Source organism: Antechinus flavipes, chromosome 2, assembly GCF_016432865.1.
Source record: "Antechinus flavipes isolate AdamAnt ecotype Samford, QLD, Australia chromosome 2, AdamAnt_v2, whole genome shotgun sequence".
Taxonomy (NCBI): Eukaryota; Metazoa; Chordata; class Mammalia; order Dasyuromorphia; family Dasyuridae; genus Antechinus; species Antechinus flavipes.
Window position 1 is genome coordinate 652009264 of NC_067399.1, and position 24013 is coordinate 652033276.

At 41.0% G+C, this 24013-nt stretch overlaps 1 protein-coding gene across 3 annotated transcripts in view; it reads right to left on the reverse strand.

The window, feature by feature from the left end:
- Window positions 1-438: 438 nt before the first annotated feature.
- NRG4 (neuregulin 4) overlaps window positions 439-24013 on the reverse strand; it is a 98943-nt gene continuing 75368 nt past the window's right edge. For 2 of the 3 annotated variants that reach the window (XM_051982435.1, XM_051982436.1), the window contains 3 exons: window positions 15595-15744; window positions 9675-9754; window positions 439-1945 (listed from right to left, as the gene is read on the reverse strand). In XM_051982435.1, coding sequence (XP_051838395.1) covers window positions 1878-1945; window positions 9675-9754; window positions 15595-15744 — 298 coding nt within the window. In that variant the 3' untranslated portion in view covers window positions 439-1877. Of the gene's footprint in view, window positions 1946-6072; window positions 6159-9674; window positions 9755-15594; window positions 15745-16391; window positions 16472-24013 lie in introns of all 3 variants that reach the window. The other variant, XR_007951231.1, reaches the window with a different exon arrangement.

Sequence of the window (24013 nt, forward strand, 5' to 3'; positions counted from 1 at the left end):
AGCAGGAGAGGGAGTTGGGGAAGCTGATTTCAAATTAAACCAGGAAAGAAATAACTTTACATGACACTCCACAAATGGAATGGACTGCCTTGTTAGGGTAGCGAGTTGTACACCACTGACGGTGTTTGAGAAGTTTCCCTTCTAGCTCAGATTCTTCAAAGTGGGTTTGGAGTTAACTTAATCTGTAGATGCTGGGTTCTGCAGTAACTAACTCTACTGATCAATTAACTTTTACATTTGCTAATTTTCTGTATTCTTTATGATGATGGTTCTGCTGAATTTGTTCTACCTAAAAGCAAGTACTCCACGATCACATATCCCCCCTGACCTTTTTGTCTTTTTGTTTCATCAGATGAATACATTTTCATAAAATTCAACCCCTCAACCTAAACAGATTGTATTACCTAGAAAATTCTATACCAGGAATAAGGCCAATAATTGAATTAGTCATTATATTTATACAAATCAGCACATAAGAAAATTTTGGGGTATTTCCCAAGGGATCTTCATTCTGCTGTTCCAGTAGGATTATTCAGAGGATTCTTTTCCATCTGAGATCAAAAATCTTACGTTTACAATCTTATCTCAAGGCCAAAAGGATTGTTAAAGAAAATGAGCTTTCTGGAGAATGTTCTCATTGTCCATCTGCTTCTGAGAGAATATTTTCCCTGGAGTCAAGTGGTTATGTAACATTTGGTTTTAAGCTAGGATTGGTTTAGATAAGCCCACCAATAAAGGAATAACTACTATGGTCTCAGCTAAAAAATAAGACACCACTTATCACAAGAGTCTACATGTTAAGGAATTACAGACAAATAGCGAAGACAGAGGAGGTGACAAGAGCCCTGGACTCCAGATTAGAGAGCTTGAGAGTCAGCTCCGTGTGACTCATATTAGTCATAGTTATCCCCTCTGCCTCATTTTGAACCTGGCCAAAATGAATGAACTGGTTTTTTTGGCCCCATCTGTCAAATGAGGTGGGTTTGGAAGGTCTCCAGGAACCTTGGGCTTAGGTTTAGCCCAAGCCTATGTCGCTTTCAAAATCAGAAGCCAAAATGGCATCGTACCCATGGCTAGAGCATGTGAAGAAGGCAAAGCGAGGACATCACTGAATACTTTTTGCAGGAGTGAAGCCTCAGCTCCCACGGTGCAACAGCTGTTCTGTTGGGCTGTTGGTTACTTAAGACTGATCCATTCAGCTACTTTTTCACATGAGGGTTTTCTTCCCAAAGGCTACTTGGTTGAATTGTTTTTCATGACCTGTTTACACCATAGCCTCGTTGACAGGACCTCCATAATACCATCATCCAAAGCCCTATCAGGGAGCAGTCAGAGCCCTGAACTCGGAATCAGAAAAGAGGTTAGAGTCCTTGCTTTGTCATTTACTGGACATGATCTTAGACAAGTCAGCGTTGAGCCCTCTGTCAAACGGGGCTACAGGTATATCCTGTTTCCAGGAGCTGCACTAAAGAAAATGATATGGAAACAATGAACTGGAGAAATGAGTTATTAGGCAAATGGGAATTTTCTACCATTACTCCCCTCCCCCAAAGACCAAGCCCTCTGAGAGACTCTTAACAGATGGGAGTCTTCCCTTTCTCCCAATCCTTTTGAGTCTCAGCTTGAACTTGCAGTGAGATCAGAAATCTGAATTTAGGCCATCCAGCATAATGAAAAGGGATCCAGCACAGAAAGCAAGTTATGACCGATGCTGAGGGCAAGGTGGCGGGAAACCTGAAGAAAACTTCCAGAAGGATAAAACTGAATTTTTGTGGGTTTGGGTGTCCACCAGATGTCCTTGGCCAAAATGTTGCAGTGAATTGTCATTTTTACAGATGGATACATGTGGCCACAAACACTTGAAGAAAAGCAGAAGACTAGATGCAGTCAGCTCTTGTTTTTGAAGCACTTGCAGATTGGCTCAGGATCTGCCTTGATGAAACCCCTAAACATAACGAAAAATACAATAAGAAATTTTCATACATCTTGTTTGTCAGCTAAAGCATTTTCCTGTTACACATAGACTCATACTAAAATTGAAACTTATCTGTGGAAGAAAGCTTCAAAGCATTTTTCATATAACTTTTAATATCAATCAGACATGAGTGTCTTCTCTCTATACAAAATTTACAACATGCTTCAGAACACAATTAGAGCTGAAAGGGACTGTTGAGGCCACTGAACCCAAGACCATTTTGCATCTAAGTAAACTGTGGCCTGGAGTAATTATAAAGGTCACACAGATAGTAAACTCCATAATCGGAATCCAAACCCGTGTCTTCTGATGCCATGATAAAATAACTTGCACTTTTCTATCCACTATTACCTTCCGAGCTTAGCCTTTCAGGAAATCGTGGATCTCTTTTGTCAATTCTGTTTCAAGAATTAGTTGTAAAAATTTAAGTTTGTAGAAAAGTAAGGCCTCTTGCAAATCCCTGTCCCTAAAAATAGGTCAGCAAGCCTAATACTTTACCAATGCAATCATGAGCATGCAACAACCTGAACTGTAAGATGAGATGATTTTAGGGGCTATCACCCTAAATCTATGATTCTCTGGTCTTAGGAGGTATATGAAAAGATTGTTTTAAGTGTAGGATATGAGTAGATTAAATCAGCAATCATTTTGCAGCTTAATGCTTGATGAACAGCTTACATGTAGGAGAATAAGGTAGGGGTGTGTGTGAGAGAGAGAGAGAGAGAAAATCAGAGTTCTATGGCTCAATCTGGATAAGTCTGTGGACCCCTTTCCCAGAAAACGATTTTTAATGCATAACATATTTATGGTTGCAAAATCAAAGGTTTACCTCTTCAAATCTTATAGATCCCTTGGGAAATCTGTGAATCCTCAGTTAAACCCTCAACTAAAAAATAAAGTATTCAAAACATTCCTAAAATCTCTAATGACAATACATGGCTTATTTTAATGAACAAAAGATGGAAGTTCGAGATAAAAATGTTTCAGTAATTAAAAAGCTGGTGATGGTTTTCCATCACTAGCTTTTCAATTACTGAAACATTCTTCAGTATGATATGCAAATGATAGCAAATTATATACCCCCTCCTCAACCAGAGAGCAGGGACTGTGAGGATAGAACGGGCATGTATGAGCTGGTGGCACTGGATGCAAGGCAAGCTGAAAAGTCTTAAGATGTTTTAAAGGTTGGGAGAAAAGAAATTGTCTCCCTCTTTGCATGGCAGAGGGTCTTTTGGCTCACTTCTCTCCTTTTAAAGCCCCTGCATCTTTAACATGATGGGAATTTGAAAGTGAGAGTAAGATTATCCCTTGGTTCCCTTAGCTTCCAGAAAAGAAGGCCCCGGCTGGATCACTGTCCCCATCCCAGTCTAGAACGGCAGCTGTTCTAGGTGCTGCCCCGAACATGCTTCATACTTCCCTCCTCAAAGGCCTGGCCCAGAGTCCCTTGGCTGCTGCTGAGCTCCAATGCTTCCTTACAGCCTCTGCTTATTCTTGTCCTGCCAGGCTTGGTCTCTCCCTTTCTTGCCTACAGTTCAGCCTCCATCCCCGCAGGTCAGGGTCAAAGGCACTCCAGGGGGGTTGCCCTCAGGTCTGTTCTGAAAATTCTTAAGAAGATAATCCACTGAAACCTGTTTCTCTGTCTTCCTTGTCCAAATCTTTTGGGTAAATTCCAGTTAAGTGGGGGGAAATGACTCATATATAAAGAACATCCAAAGAACCGAACCTGAATTTCCTTTGTGCCCAGGGATTCAAGTCTATCATCTCAGAACAAACTTAGTCAAATTCAAAGGCTCGTCACCTTCTTGGCCATGAGGTGAGGAACTTTTTCTTCTTTCCCTATACTCACCCTTTAGGAGGCACTGGCACAGGACCTCCCAGCATGGCGTGTCCTCATCAGAGTAGGGCCCAAAGGAAATGCAAGATACAGATAGCCAGAGCCCACCCCAGATGTTCACAGGGACCATTTGTGTCCGACCTGTGGCAGAGCATTGGTCTGATCAGCCACAGTCGGACCCACTGTAACTCAATTCTAACATAGTGATGTCATTTTGGCCCTCTTCCAGAACATGGGACAACAATCAACCCTTTGCCCAGAGGCCGTTGAAGGTTAATTTGATTTAATCTGGGTGGTCATAGAGTGTCTCTACCATCAGTCTCTGCACAAACTACAGTTCCCTCATAGTGTATCCTATGAAATAACGTCTCTATATTGCCTTGGAGAGGGCTTTCTTTGCCTCTCCAAGTAGACTCTGAGTCATCCTGTACTTGTTTGCATTTTCCTTCTATGGTCTGGTTCCATTTATGGCAAAATGTTAGTATTGACACGATTCAGCTCCCCTAAAAGTAGGCTCCCTCCTTGGTTATTGGGTCTCATATTTAGAATACAAATGGCCAAGTTGGTGTTTATAGGTGTCTAACTAAGGTAGGGCGATTCTTGGGATTATCTTCTCTCTTCCACTCTGTCGCCTCCATGGGAGAAGCAGAAGGGCACAGCAGTTCGGAGCACCATTTTACTTCCTGGGTTGCTATGAACAAGGAATTTGCTAGTAGCTTATGTACTGGTGATTAACCTCCACTGGTCCTTGGAAGGCAGTCTTTCCAGGGCCTGTACCCCAAATCTCTCAAGTATGACAGAACCTTCTAAATTTTGTACTACAGTAGCTCAGCCTTTAGGAACCCGTAGCCAATTCCATGTCATAGCAAGGGCATCAGGAAAGCATCTCTGTGCAGGATCTTTTCTACATCTCTTAAATTTTTATTGGTATCCTTTGTTTTTCATCATGTACATTTCCTACAGTATCACGTACATTTCTTCCCCCCTTATTATAATCATTTATAATAAAAATTTTAAAAAGGGAGCAGTTAAGTCAACATGTTGAAAAAGTCTGGCATTATATATAATATTCTGTTCCCCATAGTTCCCTACTTTTGCAAAGGACAGGAACTTTCTCAAGTCTCTTCTGCAGGACCATATGTAGTTATTTGTTATCATTTTTTCAGCATTAAGTTTTGACTTTTTTTGTTCTTTCCATTTCCATGTGGAAGTCATGATATGCTGCATATGTATGTATATATGTATGTGTGTATGTGTTTTCCCTGGTTCTACTTTGCATCAGTTCATTCAAATCTTTTGGTACTTCTCTGTACATCATTTAAAAACTATAAATCGGTCATTTATCTTCCTGTGCATAACTTTGGATCTCTTTCCACCTCGTTGGAATTGTTTCTCTTTATGTCTTTGAAAGTTCATTTGTTACTGTATTCCATCATTCCTGGGGCTGATTTTCTCTGTAGAATTTTAATCCATAGAATCCTTTCAATGAATCCCTTGAAATCTGTTCTCCTTAAATCTAAGGTCCAAATCAGATAATTCCCGACTCTTCTCTACTTTTCTACAAGCTTCCTATCCTTTCTAATCCAGTAGCCAGTTCCTCCTTGTTGATCATAATCATGTCCAGTACTTCACTTCCTTTTGTTTGCTCCACTTTTAGAAAAAAATAAGATTATAAAGGCAAGGCAAGTCTTGATCAGTTGCTCTGCTTTTAGCAAAATAACTTATCTCATAGAGGATCCTAAAGGCCTTTGGTCAAAAAGAATAACCCTCATTCCCAACTGCTATTAAAAAAGACACCTTGCCTTTCCTCTTGCCTAACCCATTTCTGTGTCACACTCCTGTCCCATCTATCCTGAGGAGTCATTGAGGAGTAAGGGGACCCTGGGTTCTTAAAGGCCCAGAATCCAGGTCTGTGTACCCAGTGTCCATGTCCCGGGCTCTTTCCTGAGTCAGAGGAAGGTGACGATAGCTACGGACACTCACGACGACCTGCTATACTGAAGGCTGGAGATATGCTTGCAGAAGGTACTGAAAGAAAATTTTCCATCAGTTACATCTCAGTGTGATTTTAAAGAGTTAGCAAGAGATTTGGGGATTTAAAAATAGTTTCCTTCCTCTCCCCTAATTGCTGATGCCGGCTTAGATAGAGAAGCCTGACCAGTATGTACTTTATTCCTATCAGGTAACATGATGCAACATGTTCCTTTAATGAAGGAAGTGAAAGGGTTAAACAAGCTTTTTAAAAAATATATACATCCTATACCTTCTGTGGCTTCCTTTATTTCCCCTGCAGCTTGGATGTAATATCTTGGTTCACTTGGCTGGTGCTTCTTCAGTTTTCTCCATGTTCTAGGGAAAGTAATATTTTACCGATCAAAGGCATTTTCTTTGCCTCTCCAATCATTTCTCCCCTTTCTTTTCCCTACAGACTCCAGAGGGCCGGGTCTGGAGTCAGGAAGACTTGATGGTGTTAGAGAAGGAAAGACAGCCTGGAATCTTACACTGGAGCTGTATTCAGTTATGCTCTGGGAAAATGAGTTCATAGTCTTGCTACGTACGGTATGCAGCCAGCATGTCACTATTGTTTGAGGGTTGGCAAGGCGCTTTACACATATGGTCTCATTTCATTCTCACAGCCACCTTGGGGGGCAGGTGCTATTATTATCCTCATTTTACAGGTGAGGAACCTGAGGCGGTGATTTGCCGAGGGTCACACAGCTAGTTAAGTATCAGATGCTGGATTTGAATCCAGTTCTTCCTCTTCCTGACTCCAACTCCAGGGTCTGATCCCCTGGACACCCTCCCCACCCTTACTTGTATCTTTTCCCTTAGGGAGTAGAACGACACAATTTTTTCTTTAGGAAGGAAGGAAATGAACATTTATTAAGCACCTACTATGTGCCGGGAGCACAATTAAATGTCTTACAATTATTACCTCATTTGAACCATATAGTAACTCTGCAAGGTAGGTGAGGAAACTGAGGCAGACAGTGTTAAATGACATGCCCAAGGTCACACAGCTAATACGTGTCTGAGGATGGATTTTAACAAAGATCCTCCCACCTCCCACGCCAGACCTAGCTGTCTTAGCATGGGACTAAATAAACGTTTGTTGACTGATTGAATCTGGATGGAATTATTAAAACAACCATAAAAGGATCATAAAAGTTACTAAAGCTTTGTAGTTTAAGTGCTTCCAATCAATAGATTGAAAGCCTCTTGGGCAAGCTTACAATCCAAAGGCCCATAAGGTGCCCCAGCCAAACCCATCATAGAATAAATACCCTGGGGTCTGGAGAGGGCTGCCAGATCTTTGGTAAAGGAACTGATTCTAACAGGAAATGTCATTTCTTTTGAAGCTTTGGTCTGGCAGCTTTGTTTAAAAATAAAACCAACACAAACTGAAGGCAGTTGAGAGTGTAGGGTTGCAATGAGTTTGTACGATGTGAACATGATTGGATGGAGAACTTGCATAAGGTATCCTAAAAGTCTGGCTGCAGTTTAAGGCTTCAATTGCTTAAAACTGCATTCAAATGTTGGGGGCACCCTGTATATCCTCCACTAAAATTCTCCTCTAAGACCTCACGGTACAAAGGTCTCAAAGGCTGTGTCAGCGGACAATATAGAGAAAAAACTGTTAGCTATGGGTCTTCAGACTAAATTGTTAGGGATCATTTGCTTTGGTTTGGTTTGTTCTTGGTTTTTTGGTCCTATCTTAACTAATTTGAGATAGGCTCACCATCAGGAAGTGGGAGATGATAGATTTCTTAAGCTAATTATGAAGCCGTGTACCAAGCATGCTGATATCATTACCCTTTTCTATAAATGGAAGACCAAAGCAAAAATGGGAATTACAAACCCCTTCCTGGCAACAGGGCCATACTTCTCCACAAAGAGAAGGAAAGGATGAGCACAAAGCCAGATCATCACAGAAGGCCAATGTTGGAGAACTGCATCCCAGAAAGACAAAGCCCTCTTCAGCCTTCAGGGACATCTGGTCTCCATTTTGTGCTGCTGCTTAGGATGTTTGGCAACTGCCCTTGTTCCCTATGGGAGAAAAACCCTAAAGACCTCACACCTGGAATTGGTAGTTACCTTCGGGGAGAGTTTTTCCTTTTTGACAAGTTTTTCCTTCCTCAAAAGTCTCTTCCTTCTGTAAACAGCTCTTTGTGCCTTTAGAGTGATCAGTGTTTTTCATCCCTCATACTCCTTTGGGAGTCTTAGGTTGTTGACTAGGGACATCTATGGAAAGGAAATTGGTACCTGGAGGCTGGTTTCCTTGTCTCTCTGGCCTCTTCATATTCAATTAAGTTTTTAACTCTCTAGGGTGGAGAGTGTCTATTTTTCATCTGAAGGCTTTTTACCATTGCCTCTCAGCAGATTTTGTAGAAATTTCCCCTCACTACACAAAGTCTAACAGTTGCTCCGAGAAAGCTGAGGTTCTTGCTGCTTTAGAAATGCTTCCTCACTCCTCTTTCTCTTCTCTGTGATAGACGGAAGGGATAATAATTGTGTCCTCGGCAGGAAAGGCCCATCCCTCTTGGGATGACCCCCCACCCCCGCCACAAAGGGAGAATGGATCCTTCCCAGACTTGAGAAGAGCTTGGCCACTTTGGATCCCAGGGAAGAGTTTGGACTTTGGTCACTGGGAGAATAGACAGATGCTCTAGAATACAGATGGGGCATATTTGGGCACAGTGTGTAAAAAGCAGAACTGAAGTGTACAAAGGATGGATTGGCAATGATGCAATACGAAGGACTGAATTACTCTGGGAGTAGGGCTGTATATCAGTCAGTGCTGCCTCCCTGCTCTATCCGACATTGCTATGTGCATTCAGTAAGCATTTCTTAAACCCATTGCCAAGCAAATCTGGTTTCTAACCTGAAGAGTTCCTTCTGAGGGAACTCTTCAGGATTCTAGGCATTTCTGCCGCCTTCTACTGGGCAAGAAAGAAAAGATCCATTTTGAGGAACATCCATCAAAAAAGGACATCTTCGGTCAGAAACAACACAAAGCCCTGACCAGGACTCCAGTGCAACGTTTCTCACCCTGTGCCCTGAAAGAAAGCCCAGGAGGTGACCCAAGCCAAAGAAAAGTCCAACAAAAGCAGGCAAACCCACAAAGCAGACTTTGCTCAAGCTGTGGGTTAAGGAAGTCTGAAATAACATGGCTACCCTTCATTCAGAACCACCGGGGGGAAGCCTTGAAATTCATCATGTGACTAAATGTCTACTTAATAGCATCTGTAAATCATCCAGTTTGTGTAATTGATGTGATGTACAATCAATTAACTCAGCAGTGCTTATGGAAAATAATTGAGGGCCATTTATATTCTTAAACTTCTTTTAAAAAGACCTTAAAATACCAATAAATGCATTGTCAATAATTATTATCATAAGCACTTCCTTACAAAGCTGGTCACTTTGCTAGGCACTGAAGGGACAAATGTAAAAAATGAAACAAATCCTACCTGAAAGGAGATTACATTCTAATGAGAAAGAAGAGGGAGTATGTTGTGATAAATGGGGCACTAAACTTAGAAAGACCTGGATTCAAATTCTACCTCAAACACATTAGTTGTATAATCCTCAGCAAGTCCTTTATCTGCCTTAGGTTCTTCATCTGTAAGGGGAAGAGGGAACCCCTCCCTCCATCTCTTAAATCTTCCCACAAATTAAATGACAGACTCAGTGTGTGGAAGGGACTCCTGTCTGAAGCATTCATGTGGTTGCAATAAATACATTTTCATGAAATAAAAGAGTGATTTCATTGCTTAGTACACCAAACAAACCCACTCTGATGGGTACCACACAGGAACAAATCTAAATGCAGATGGATGCTAAATAAACTTTAAATTTACTTACTGTTGTAGATGTTGATGCTGCTGGTCTCTACCAGGCCAACGTCATACTGGGCTGAATTAGCCCTTTGGAGGGGGCCTTTCCTGACCCAAAATAGGAGAGAAAAAGGAAAGGAGATGAGAGGATAAATTTAGATTGAACTCTCTGGGCTATCTCTCCCTGGCTGCTGAGAGTTCGTAACACATACTGGGAGACTGTCCATACTTGAAGACACAACCTCCATGAAGGCAGAGCTTCCATGCCCTAAAGCACGACAGAGTGCCTGGCAGACAGCCCTCAATAAATGAACCAGGGCTTAGCCATCTTGCTGTGCTCTATCAGCTGAATTCAAGAAGTGGTTATCAGATGTCATAGTTGGATGAATGACAGTATTTTGAGAATTCACCATTAATTTAAATCTGAAATGGATTTTAAAGACAACGAAATCCTCCTTTTTACAGATAAGGAGACTGAGGCCCATAGAGGCTTGAGTTGTCAAGGGTCACACGGCTAGTAAATGTCTCGAAGCTGAATTTGAAGTCAGGTCCCCCTGACTCTATCCACAACTCCATCCATTGTGAGATCCATAAGCCTCCATGAAGGAAATCTTTATCTCCTCTAAGAGACTATATTATGTGACTTCAGATTTTTGGACTCATCCTTTTGGGAAACTTGAGAAACAGTTACATTTTCATTGTGTTAGAGAATCCTAGATTTAGAGCTAGAAGGGAACAAGCAATTTGGACAAGATCACACGGGGAGTGAATGACAGAGGTTTTGAACCCAAAGGCAGTGGTGTGCTTTCCTCCCTCACATGGCAGGGATTCAGTTACCCTCTACATAGTTAGCTTTTGTATATATTGATTTGCATGTTGTTTTACCCCTTCTCCCCATTAGATTGTAAGTTCCAGGTCAGGGGATGACTTTTGTCTCTATGTGTATTTCCAGTGCCTGGCTCATAGTAAACAATAAGTGTTGATTGAATTGAATAGATTAATTTTAAAATTGCTTTTATTACATGCATCTACTTCTGTGATCTTGTCATCTTTCCACTAACATAAATCTCAACGCCTGTGCCACTGGGAAACCACTCAGTTTATACCATTCAGTTTTCCATTGAGAAACCTAAGGCTAACAAGAGAATTGCCCAGTGTCAGAGAGGTAGTGAACAACAGAGGGAAAACTGAAGGCCCGTCCTCTGAGGTCAAATTTTACATTCCTTCTGTTGTGACCATGAAGAAAGAGGAAGTGGAAAGAAAAGGAGACAGACTGAAAAAATAGAAGGAGTTGGGGAAATCAGCTCATACAATGGCTCATGAGAACTTGTTGGGCTAAGTTTTATTATTAACCTCACAAATCAGCAAATGCTTCAGACCAGGGTTTAATTTATTGTTTTCTTAATGATCTAGACTTAAGAAAGTGATGGAGAAAATATTATAATAGAGATTAAACTTTAAAGGTTCTTACATGAATTTTTCTAAGAAAGACAATTATTAAAAACATTTAATAAACAACCCCTGGATACAAGTCATATGACTTGACAACTCACTAGAAGTTTTGGATGAGAGAAAAAAGAAAAGTTAAATATAACTCCAGAGTTACAAATGATAGGAGAACTGGGGTACTATCTGAAAAGCTGGGGGGCAGGCCAGGTTTAGGGAGAAGATAAGTTCTGTTTGAGTTCATGTTGAATGAGATTACCCTGCTCTAATATTTCTCTTCATCTTACCTCTTTTAAGATTCAGATCTGGGAAGTAGTGAACATTCTTGGATAGTGATGTGACTACATTTCCAGAGAGAAGCAGTTCTCATCTTTCTGCCCAGAAACAGGTTCTTTATCCTTATTTCCTTATCCTTATCTCTTCTTATCCCATTATTTCTTGAATCATGTCTTTTTCCTTGGCCTGGAGATTTTGGAATTCTTAAGGCTTGATGGCACTTAAGAATAACTTGGATCCTCCCTGCTCCTTACCTCAAATATCTCTGTCTCTCTATAACCTTATATAATTCCTTACTCTGGCTGGCCAGTTTGCTTGGGAATAAGGAGGAAGGATTTTCTCCAAACTCCAAACTAAGAGATGGGGAAGCCCAGTGCCTGACACATCTGAGTTTTTGCTCCACAGAATCCAATAGTTTCAATAACTAATCTCACATCTACCTTAGACATGATTAAGTTGGCTCACTCTGAGCACAAGATAAATGATAATAAAACAATTGTGATTTTATTTTTACCGAGCACTTTATCTAAGCCATCTCATTTGATCTTCACTATAATGCTGTGAGAGAGATTCTATAGGTGATCTTGTTCCCATTTTAGAGATAAGGAAACTAAGACTCAAGAAAAGCTCATAAATATTCAAATCAGGATTTGAACTCAGGTTCAAATATAATGCTTCTTCCAAACTACATGATGCTGCCCTTTGAGTAGAATAAACCAGGTTTTATTTCATCAATTCTTTTTCTAGGCCTTTTCCTTGGAATACAAGGATGAGATCTCAAAGGATAGAGGTCAGTTTGACCAGAGGAACTTCCTTTTAAGTGAAAATGTAAGAGGAGGATTAATTGGGATTATCTCTATTTACCTTCCCCTTTGATTGTTATACTCACCCTGTATGTTCCCCTGTAGTACTCAGTGGTTACTCCCCACTCAACCCCCTCTTTTCTTTTGAACTGAATCTGCCATTTCATTGGTATAAAGAATTCTCAATGGAAAAACTCTCATCACCCAATGTAGTTGAGCCCTTTGTAGGCCTGGCCTAGAGTCACCAACCAATCTGAGTTCTTTTCTGTGATGATGGATGTTGGGCTTCCGACAGAACGGGTAGTGACAGCTAGAAAACAGGAGAGGGCACCAGAAAGCCAAGTCCTAGAACTTTTGAGAAGAAAAGAAGGGAGAAAAGTGATGGGGAAGGTGACAGGGGGCCTGCTGGGTGTGGTATCCTGCACTTATAGTGAAATTCACTCTATTCAATCCCGATTCTTTGTCTGCTTCCTGCTCATTTAAAAGGGCCCTAGAGGAACATACTGTTGGTCCTTCTCTGTCCCTTGCATAGCTACTATTTGCCTCGTCTTGCCCTATGTGTGACAAAACGTTCCTCAGAATCTCACGGCGGTCCCAACATTGGTATTACTAGTTTTTAGTAAAAATCTCCAAATCGATTCTAGCCAATGATCCCGTATCTCAACAAGCAAAAGACAGAATAATGCCATCCTAGAGAGAGTGTTTTTGCTATTTTAAAAACCTCTGAAGGCACTCTATTTTAAAAATTTTGATTCATTAATTATTTCAATATATACTTAATAAACACCTTTAGTAAATTACATTGAATAAGTATATGATGATATATATGTTGTCTACAAGTTATATATGAATAAGAATATGTTAATAAGTATATTAAACTTGACTAAGTTTAATAGGCTATACTTGGTAATGAGAAGATGTGAAGAGAATCTTCTTTTTCTAATCATGATCATTATCCGTTTCTATCAACAATCATTTCTAGGCCCCAGATCTCCCTCTCAAGCTCCAGCCCCACACCATCAGCTGCCTGATAGCAATCCTCACTTGGATGCTCCATTGCCAAATAAAAACTCATGTCCCAAATAAAAAACCAAGTGTCGTGCTCGCTAAACTAGAGCTCTTCCTCTTTGTGCTGAAAGCACCGTCCTTGTCCTGGCCATCCAAAGTCATGACCATGGCCGCTTCCTCAACAGCTGACATTCGTTCATCCGTTCATTCATTCAACAGTTCCTGTATCAAATGCCCACTACAGGCCTTTGATCCCAGAGACACAAAGACAAAACAAACAGCCCCTCCCCTCTGCGCGTGTCCTCCTTTTTTCCCTCCTTCCCTCCCTTCCTTCCTCCTTTCCTTCCTTCCTTCCTTCCTTCCTTCCTTCCTTCCTTCCTTCCTTCCTTCCTTCCTTTGTTTTTCCCTTTCTTCTTTCCTTTCCTTTCCTTTCCTTCATTTCTTCCTGCCTCCTTTCCTTTCTAACTTCCTAACTTCTTTCCTTTCCTTCCTTTTTTCCTCCCTCCTCTCTAAAGGACCTTCTTTCCTTCCCTGCTTCCCTTCCTTCTTCTCTCTCTCCCTCCTTCCCTCTCTCCTTCCCTTCCTTTTTTTCCTTCCTTCCTTCCTAACTTCCTAATTTTTTTCCTCCTTCCTTCCTTCCTCTCTTCCTTGCTAACTTCCTTCCCTCCTTTTTGAAGGACAAACAACAAGGGAGTCTGAGCTTGAAGATGAGCAGAAATGCAACTCAGAATTCTAGCTCAAGTGAATAACGCAAGTAGAGTTTTAAACTTTATTTTCTCATGTTTTTTTCTTCCTTTATCCCTTCTTTTCATGATCCATCTTCCCCCCCCCTCTCATTTTTCCTCTCTCCTCATTACATCTTACACCTTCCAGCAGGTGACTTAGAGCCTCTCAAATAAGTCCCAGTCCAGACCACACATGGGTCCTTTGATCCAGGATAGAAAGGATCATAGATTTCCCCATGGGAAAGGGCCCGAACAACGCTTTGTTCAGCCCTCTCATTAGAGAGATGAGTAATGGAGGCCTAGCAAGGGGAACGCTGAGCAGGTTTGCCTGAAGGCACCCATCACTCAGTGGTACATAGCTACCCAGATAATGAAAAGCCCCAGCCTCCTGATAGTGAAGAATGGGGTGGGAAAGGTCCCAAAGGAAAGGAGAAAGAGGAACACCACAGCACCACAATGTAAACATTCTAATCGTTGTTTGAATGTGTAAATATTGGGTTACCTTAAAATCCCTTTGATAACAGCTAGGATGTTTGCTATAGAACACCTGTAAGGGCTGCTAATATTGTCTCCCCGGGAAGTTAATAGCGAGATTCAGGAGGGATTTAGAGTTCTGGTTTTATTAACGTACTGAACTTTGGGAATCATGGAACCTCAGAAACTGGAAGGGACTCAGAAGTCAACCAGTTTTCCCTTAAATATTTCCAGGCACTCAACACTGCATGTCCTTGTCCCTCTCCCCATGGCAACCCATTGTGGTAATAAGTATCAGGAAGTATTTGTCTTAAGGGTGAGCCTTGAACCTTCAGGTACATTAACTTGGCCAAGGCTATGCAGAATTGGGCTTGAATATTTGCTTCCTATGTGACATTGGAAGTCAATGAACTTCTGTCGGCCTCAGTTTCCTCCTTTGTAAAATGAGAACAATAATAATACCTGATTCCCAGGGTTGTTGTAAGGGTCAAATGAGATCTTACTTGTAAAGTGCTTTGCAAATTTTAAAGTACTATACAAATGCCAGTTATTGTTATTATGATGATTAAAAAACATGTAAAAGGGAAGATCCAATTCCAATTTCTGTGCCTAGTTTTACTACATGTAAATAATTTTTCTTTAATCTTTGGGTCTGTTCTTAAAATTATTTTGGCCATGAATATTAGCGGTTCATGCTTAAATTCTTAAAGTATTATATAACTTGTCAGTGATGGGAAGCATGGTCTGCGGTTAGTGAGATAAGTGGGAATGAGCCAAGTTCTGTATTTAATCTTTCAAGCATCACAGACGCATCACACACACACACACACACACACACACACACACACACACACACACGAAGTAAATCTGCTCAGTCTGAGGGGCTGAGCTGTCCTAGAAATTGAATGAATGACATGGGATTGACTGACCACAGAAAGAACACAGGGTAACAGCTTCCAGTGGCTTTCAGCACTTTTATAGTCATTTAAAAATAACCAATTAGGTGATCCTGGGTAAGTCACTTAACCCCACTTGCCTCAGCAAAAAAAAAAAAAAAAAGAGAGAGACAGAGAAATTTAAAAGAACAGCAGAAAGACATGGGAGGAGAAGAGGGTGGGAGGTGTCTGGGACCCTTATACAAAGAGACAGATCAGTTCCGACATCTGGGCAAGCACAGGTCATGTTCTCTCCCCCAAGAAGCAGAAGCGAAGTTTACCTGCAAAGGAAGTAGACAGCTCCGAGGGTCAGTACTCCCAGGAGCAGGGCTACGGTCAACAAAGCTGCAAACGGCTCACTCTCACTTTGGGTCTTGGTGCTGGGAAGGTAGACCTCTTCACACCGGGCTCCTGTATAATTCTCAATACATCTGTGGAATAAAGCACGACAGACAAATGACCTCTCCTGCTACAGCAGCTAACATGAAAGCCCGGGGCCACCACCCAGAGCTTACAAGAAGGGGTTCGGTCTGAGATTCAGGCAACAGAAGCCTCCCCTGCTCCCCAGGCAGATTTTCCTATTCCTAATATAAGGGACATCGCAGACAGTGACTTATTTCTTTAAGACAAAGGAGGTTGGAGGGGTTGTGGAGAGATTTTTAGCCTCAGTCCAGACTTGATGTGTGACACATCCCGGTTGTGGGACCCTCTCCGACTTGGGATCATAAGAGTAGAGCTCAAAGGAGCCTCAAGGCTGTCCCACAAGGCCCAGGGAAGCTCTCCCAGACCAGAGGGCCTGCACTGCCACAGGGAGTTAGCTTTAGTGGCAGCTGCCCGTGCTCAAGAGATCACAAGGCTAGTCACACACACACACACACACACACACACACACACACACACACACTGAAAACCAGCCAAGTTCACAGAATGAAGGATCACACTAAGTGTTAGCTTTGATTGTCACCAAGCACCCCCATCCACTGGTTGGGACAGTAGGAGTCTTGGGACATGAAAACTGGGTGACCATTGGGCAACAAGAAGTTTCCAGAGTTGTTCAGCAGGTACCCTTGTCCTTTACCCCTGAAGAAGTCCCCTGTCTTCCTGAGGCCGAAGCATTTCATTGAGCCTCTCTAATAAATCCTTGTGGAATTGGCCATACTAAAGAAAACACAGTGAGAAACTGATTAAAATCTAGCATTTGGAAGATTAAAGCTCTCTAGAGACAGGTCTACATGAGCTTTGCTCCAGCCGGGGCATCAGTGACCAGAGAGAGTGTCCCCATGGCACGGGCTTCCTTCTAGAAAGAGAGGACCCAGAGATGGGGGAGAGACTCAGCCACTGAACAAGGATCTCTTCATGGCTTCAGGGAGACTCTGGTGAGGACGCTGATATCGGGGAGTTTGGGGGACCCAAATGACTTCATATCACGACCAAAGAGGCAGCAATGTGGGAGGATGCATCGAGCCAACTTCAGGAGGGAGACCACAAATGGACAGCCGTAGGAGCTCCGGCCCTCTGCCACTTGTCTCAGTGTACATGGCGTATGGGGCGATACCAGGCACCCCGCGTTCTGCCTTCAGGAGCAGTCTCGGAGATCTGAGCTAAGAACTGACCCTGGAAGATTTTGTCCACCACCCTTAGGGATGTTATAGCAGAGCTGAACTGAGCTTCACAAAAATCTGTGATGGGCCCTGGGTCAGAAAGGATTTCATATTAATAGGCAAGTCATCTGTGCAGGCAGTGGGGGAAGGGTTGGACTAGATCACTCCAGTGAACTCATCTCTAATCCTGTTTTCACACGAAACACTTACCAAAAGGGGTGCCGACCTTGGCAGAGCTGTTAAATGAGGTTTATGAAAGGGAAGGAAGGAATGGACACGGCTAAACAGTGGGTTGGAACAAGCTGGACAGTCAGTACAAATACAAATCCCATACCCCTACATAAAATCTATCAGTGTAAGAACTTGGAAGCTAGAGCTGTGATGGACATCCAGATGCCCTGAGGTTCTAACAGAAGAAAAAGCCACTTGACTGGTACCAGCCCACTACACTTGGGATCTTTTAATACGACCAGTGAATATCAATGAACCTATTAAATGAATAAAAGCCCCAAAATATTTTAAGATCTTATAGAAATATAGAAATAGGTTTACCTGAGGACCAACTAAGTTAGTCCTTTTCCCCACCATGAGAGTCACTGTAGTCATCAAAGGAGTCCTATATTTTCCTGAAAAAGGCATCTAATTTCGAGGGCATGTAGAATATGGGGGCAATATTAGTTACATTGACATAACTATCACAGGTCCTTCCCTACCAATTAGCAACCAATGACTACCCACTGGACCAGCCTAACTAACTGGTGTTGTATGTAACTAAGTACCCTGAGGGACAGACAAGAGGCAACATATTCCAGACAAATCAAAGTACCACCTCTCCATCAGGCAATAATGGAGAAAGTCTGATTTCTGCATCCAAGGACATTGGGAAGAGCAGTACTCCCAAGCTCACTGGGCCTGATCAGCCATTATCAAGGGAGCCAGGATCCATGGAGAAGACACCCACCTTCCTTGCTACCACCAAGACAACCACCACCACCAAAGGGCAGGGAATCCTCAGGATTCCTGTCAGCAGCCCCAAACCATCAGCCATCGTTCCTGAAAACAATCCCTCCAGCCAAGAAGGGTTTCGGGAGGTGGTACGGCCACAGCTATTGAAGACCCAGGGGGAGAAAAGCTCTCACCACAAAAGTACTCACCAACAATTACTGTCGGATCATGAAAACATCATGGAAAACTGATAAGATCTTTTCTACGTAATGACATCGAGTTTGAATCATCCTAAAAACCATGGGATCTTCCATCAGACTTGCAGATGAAACCTTCCATATATATTGTCCCTTCCATTCGAATGTTGCTGAGAGCCATCCCCAGGATGGTGTTTTGCACCCAGTAAATATTTAATAAGTGCTTTTTTAGATTCATTCATAACCAGAAAAAATTCTAAAATATAAGCACCTATTGTAATTTACTGAGAGATGCATAAGTTAGGGTCAGTTAAATAAGAATATGTGAATGACAAAGTTGTTATAAAAAAAAAAAACAGCTTAAATGGGTCAAACACCAAAGGAAGAAAGATATAAAATGAAAAGTTCCACCAGTCAATATGAAGACAGTCACAAAGTGAACACCTGGCACAGAATCACAGGGTTGCAAGAGACCTCAAAGTCTCTTTATCACTACAAAACAAATAAGAAGAAATGAGCTCTCAACTTAGTCAAAGAGCAAACTCCTAAGTTTATCTTTAAAAACAAAAATAGATAAGTAATCCTTCCAACTTCTCACAATTATTGAAAAGACGGCAGCCTTAGATAATACATAAATGTTATTTATACTTTCAGGGGCCTTAAAAGAAATATATTAACCACAAAAACAAAATCCCATTACATATTTAAAATTTTAGAGTTATGAAATGAAAATTAAAATGAAAGATTGATGTTCAAAATTGAAAATGCAATTATCAAAGAAACCTATTTCTTCAAAGAGAAGATTTGTTGTTGCCATTGTTCTTAATAAAGAGAAAGTTCTGCAAAACAGCTTAAGTGAATCAAACACTCCAATGGGGAAAGAGACTTATAACATATACAAGGAAACTTATAATGTTGGATTTTTAGAGCTGAGCAAGTCTAGGAAAGATTCGAAGGAAACGCAGAAACATGACCTCATGCCAAAAAAAAAAAAAAAAAAAAAAAGGCAACCCAAACCCTAACTAGCTGACGCAATTATTGGTAAGTAATGTTCAACAAAGATGAAAAAAACATGAGAAGGAATCAAGGGAATGGAAGACAAATAAACCATGTAGTCAGAGCAAGAACTGATCAAACATTCAAAGGCACATAAAGAGAACCAATGAAGAATAGGGTGTTCCCTGATCTCAGATGGTGCAAAAACAAATAGAAATGTTATGCCTGCTCTTTGTCCAGAGGAAGGAATTCAACTAAGGAAAATTAAAATAAGCAAAAGTCAAGATGTGAAAAAAGCAACTCCTGATGTTTTAGTCAATTGAACCAAGACACAAAGAAAAGAAACCCACAGATTTCAAAACATTCAATACTTGCTAGTCCAGATATATGATTAATAATCAATGAGAAACATGTGATTTACCTAGCTTTTAGCAAAACTTTCATTAAAGTTATCTCAAAATATTCTTGTTGAGGAGAGGGAGACTTATGGATTAAACAAAAATGCAATTAGATAGAGTCAGAATTTGTCAGATGGCCAGACTAAAAGAAAAACTTGAAATGGTTCCATGTGAATGGAACTGAAGCTCAGATGTACTATCAAAATAATAAGTAAATATGTCTAGTTGAAGATATTAACCATATATTCACCCTTCCCAGCCTTGAGTTCAGGCACAATAGAAATACCAAACTTAAGGTAGCTCACAGTTAATTTACTATATTTTACAAATCCGAGAGGTATCAGTGCTTCTGAAAAGACTTAATGTTGATGCAAAGCTCTGAATATGTTTAAGCCTTTATGTAACCTCCCATTATTTAATTCCTAGCCTGCCCTTCGGCAGGGAGGTGTACATAATGTACGTGTCAACCTGAGAGGGAGCATGGTATGGTGCAAAAAGAATTGGCTCTTGACAAGTGACCTCAGAGTCTTCTCCAAGCTCAACATGCCCATTTTCTTCAACCAGTGCTCGCACGATGTGGACTCAAGGTCCTTCATAATTCCAGCTGCCCTTCTCTGGACAGTCCTCAGTTCAAAGGATCGTAAGATCATGGATTTGGAGGTAGAAGGTAGCTTAAAAGGCTACTGAGTCCAACCCTCTCATCTTGTCGATGAGGAAATGTGAAGCATAGAAAAGTTAAGTGACTTGTCTAGAGTCACACAGACAATAAATGTCTCTGGCTCTTTGAACCCAGTCTTCCCAACTCAAGTCCGGCACTCCATCCACCACACTACTCTGCTTTTCAGTGTTAAGCTTATCAGTATCCCTCTTGAACCTTGGTGCTCAACCCTGAACACAATGCTGCAGATGAAGACTGACAAGGTCTCTCACCTACCTAATTCCTGGAAGCTGTCCCTCTCTTAATGCAGCCCATGAGGAGCAATTCTGGCTGCCCACAACCCTGATGGCTCCTGTAGCATGTGTGGTCCACCTAAAACCCTAGATCATCTTCAGAATTGCTGCCTCTCCATATTTCCCTCATCTGGTACTTGGGAAGTTATTGGGGTGGGTTTTTTTGGACTCACGTTCAGACTTTACATCGATGTCTACTGCATTTCATCTTACAAGATGCTCCAGTCTGCCAAGAGCCTTTTGAATCAGATAATATTTGGGAGTGGTTATCTGGACAAACTAAAAGAGAAGAGTGGAATGGCTCCTTGTTAATGGCCAGATCTTGGATTATCACAGAGATCTCTACTTGGCTCTGGCTGATGGACATTTTCATCAGGGACTTAGATAAAACCATGCTTCCCATGTCAGCTTTGTGTCACCTGATAATATGGGGAGCATAGTTTTATCTAAGTCTTTGGTCAAAAAAACAGTTCTAAATCCATTTAACTGCATTTTTGTTTAATTAATATGTCTTTGTGTCCTCTGCAAAAATATTTTGAGATCCTGTGACAAAAGTTTTACACAAATCTAGGTAAATCATAGTCCCAACACTTGGCTCATCCTCTTAGTACCAGATTAGTGCAAAAAAGTAAATGAGGTTGGTGTGCCATGACCTGTTCTTTGCAATGACCACTTTCCTATCTACATTTTCCAACCATTCTTCTAATGATCTGTTCTAGAATTTCCTCAAGGGATTGACATTAAACCCACTGGTCTGTGGTCCATAGATGCTGTTCTCTTCCCCATTTGAAAATTGGGACATTTGCTTTTTTCTAATCTTGTGGTACCTCTCTTGTTTCTCCTGATCTTTCAGATACTACTGAGAATATCTTTTAAAAATACAACTGCCGATTCTTTCAGAACCCAAGGCATAATTTATTTGGGTCAAGTGACCTGAATTCATTCAGGGCAACTTGGTACTCTCTTACCTTCTCTACAGCCTGGGCAGCAACACTCTGCTGGACATTTTTGTTCTGTTGTCATTTCTTTCCCCAGAGAAAATAGAAGCACCATTCCCTCTCTTATAAGCAATTGTCTCAGCCATTCCTAGCAAAGGTCCTCTCCCTTTTTGGATATTCCCCCCTCCATATGGCTAAAGCAAACCTCTATGCTGACCTTGGCCTCCCTTGCCAACTTCTGCTCATTCTTAGTTTTAGTGTTTCTAACATTATTTGTGTAGGACTGCACCACACTCATATTCATTATCTTTGCTTATGCCTTTTTATCATCTATGTTGATTGGTGAATTACCTGTGCACCTACACTGATGCAGACAGATCTCCTTTTTCCTCCTCGTTGTAATTGTTCCCCTTTATCATCAAAATTTTATTCTTGAATATTTCATGGGCCTGCTGGGCTGACTTTCCCTATAATATTTTCATCCATGAAATTTTCCATGTCTTTCCTTTGAATCTAGAGTGCATATTAGTCTATGGCCAGATTTCTTCTCTATCACAAACTCTAGAAACCAATTTTTCTTTCTTAGTGAGAACCAGATCCAAAATAGAATTTATCTTTTTTTGGTTCCTTTACCTTTTGAGGAACAAAATTATTGCTAAAACAATCCAAAAAGATATCAGAGATAAAGTGAGCCCCAGCATAATTGAAATTCTTTTGTACTATTTAACCATTTTGAGATCCTGTGACAAAAATTGTACTAAAATCTAGGTAAACCATAAGTGCTGTGACTATGCTCATCTGCACTCTTGTACACAGAAGTAAATAGGGTTGATGTGCCATGACCTGTTCTTTGCAGTGACCTTCCATATCTATATTTTCCAACCATCTTTTTAATGATCTGTTCTAGAAATTCCTCAAGGGATTGAGAAACCCACTTGTCTGTGGTCTACAGATGCTGTTCTCTTCCCCATTTTGAAAATTCGGACATTTGCCTCCGGGTTTGGCTTATTATCTCCTCCCAAAATTCATTATTTATTTTCTCTTTCTGTCCAGGTGATCTGTAGAATGATTCAATGACAAAAAACCATTTCTGCTTCTCCCTCTATTGACTTTTACCCAAATATTTACTTTCACCCAAATATTTCCCTCCCGTTTCCTGGTTTCCTCACATGTATAGAGCTTCTTTATAATGTAATACCATATTATAATATAATCCCTTCCTCTCTCCCTCTCTTGCTTTTTCAGTTTTAAATAAGGTATACTTCCCTAGAATCAGAGTACACTCATGAGCCTCATCCTGCTATGTATCAGTGATATATTCTTTTAATTTCACATTTGCTTTTAGTTTTTGTTTGTTGCTGAAACTTTAGATATTTATATATAACATCCAAGGCCATGAGTTTTATTCTTTTGTTTCCTGTGAACTTGTAGACGCTTCGGCTCCCTTCTATGTTGTTACTCTCAATGGTATCTAACTTTGGGAATATATGTAGGCAGTTTTCTCTCTCCTCCACAGAGTCTTTTTGATTAAATTTGTAATTATCCAGAAAAATACATTCTTCCTACCCTCAGTTGGGTTTACATCATCTCTGGTCAGGAATCTGTCAAACCGATATTTTAAGCCACAGTCCAGAAATCCAAATTTACTTTCACCCATTTCTTAGATGCCACCTTCTTATCTATCTTTTCACTTCCCAAATTAATTTTTCTGATTACATTCATTAACAAAACACAATCTCTGCCCTGTAGTCTTTAGTTTCTGCCCAAGACTTTGTGATTATTGACAATTATTGATGATCTTTTAAATTCCTTTTTAGTTCCTTTTAATAGTTTTTATTTGTGCCTCCTATGGATCACCAGGAGTGGGTAGTTTGCATCTATTCTGGTAAATCTTGGAAGAGTCTTATGGGAGAGTTATATCTTCATACTGGAGGAAGACAAAAGATTTCTGTTATTATTGTCAAATCAGTAAACACCAGCCTTAGTACCTCAGAGAAGGGAACTACCAACTACTATTACCCTTCTTCCCTTTCTCTCTTCTGATAATGTGTACAAGGCTCTCCTCTTATCATTCTGTGGAGGACAGGAAGTCCAAGCCCCATCCTCCTCAGGAAGGTCCCCAAATTTGTCTTTGAGCCTCAATTGTATATTTGCCCATTTCCTTCATTTCCTCCTCTGTTATAACCATAATTCTGAAGGGTAAAGTGAGGCAGGTAACCTTGTACAGCCCTCCCTCACTTAAATCCAATTCACTTGTATATCATGGCATCAGCTCCCTGATGTCATGGTTCTCTTTGGGAGTTAAGAACAAACAGTAACACAAAAACATGTGCGATGTTGCAAATCCCAACAATGGCCAGATCTTCCTTTCCCCCTTCAGATCTCTGTCCCCATGGGCATCTTGCTTTTATTTCCTTTAGGAACTTTTCATTGTCCTGAATGAGCTGGATCCGTTTACCTTGAAACGCAAACAGCAAACAGTCCCTTGTCTTTGACAGAAATACGATTGCCACTTATTTCTAATTCACTGAATACATTCTCCTTTCTCCATAAAGTTGAGCTTTTCAGCCATAGTTTTCCTTACTATGTGTGGATTTTTATACCTCATTCATGAGGACTTAATTAAGCTTTTTAGAGCCAATTATCAGGCCGTAACAATCCAACTCAACTCCCC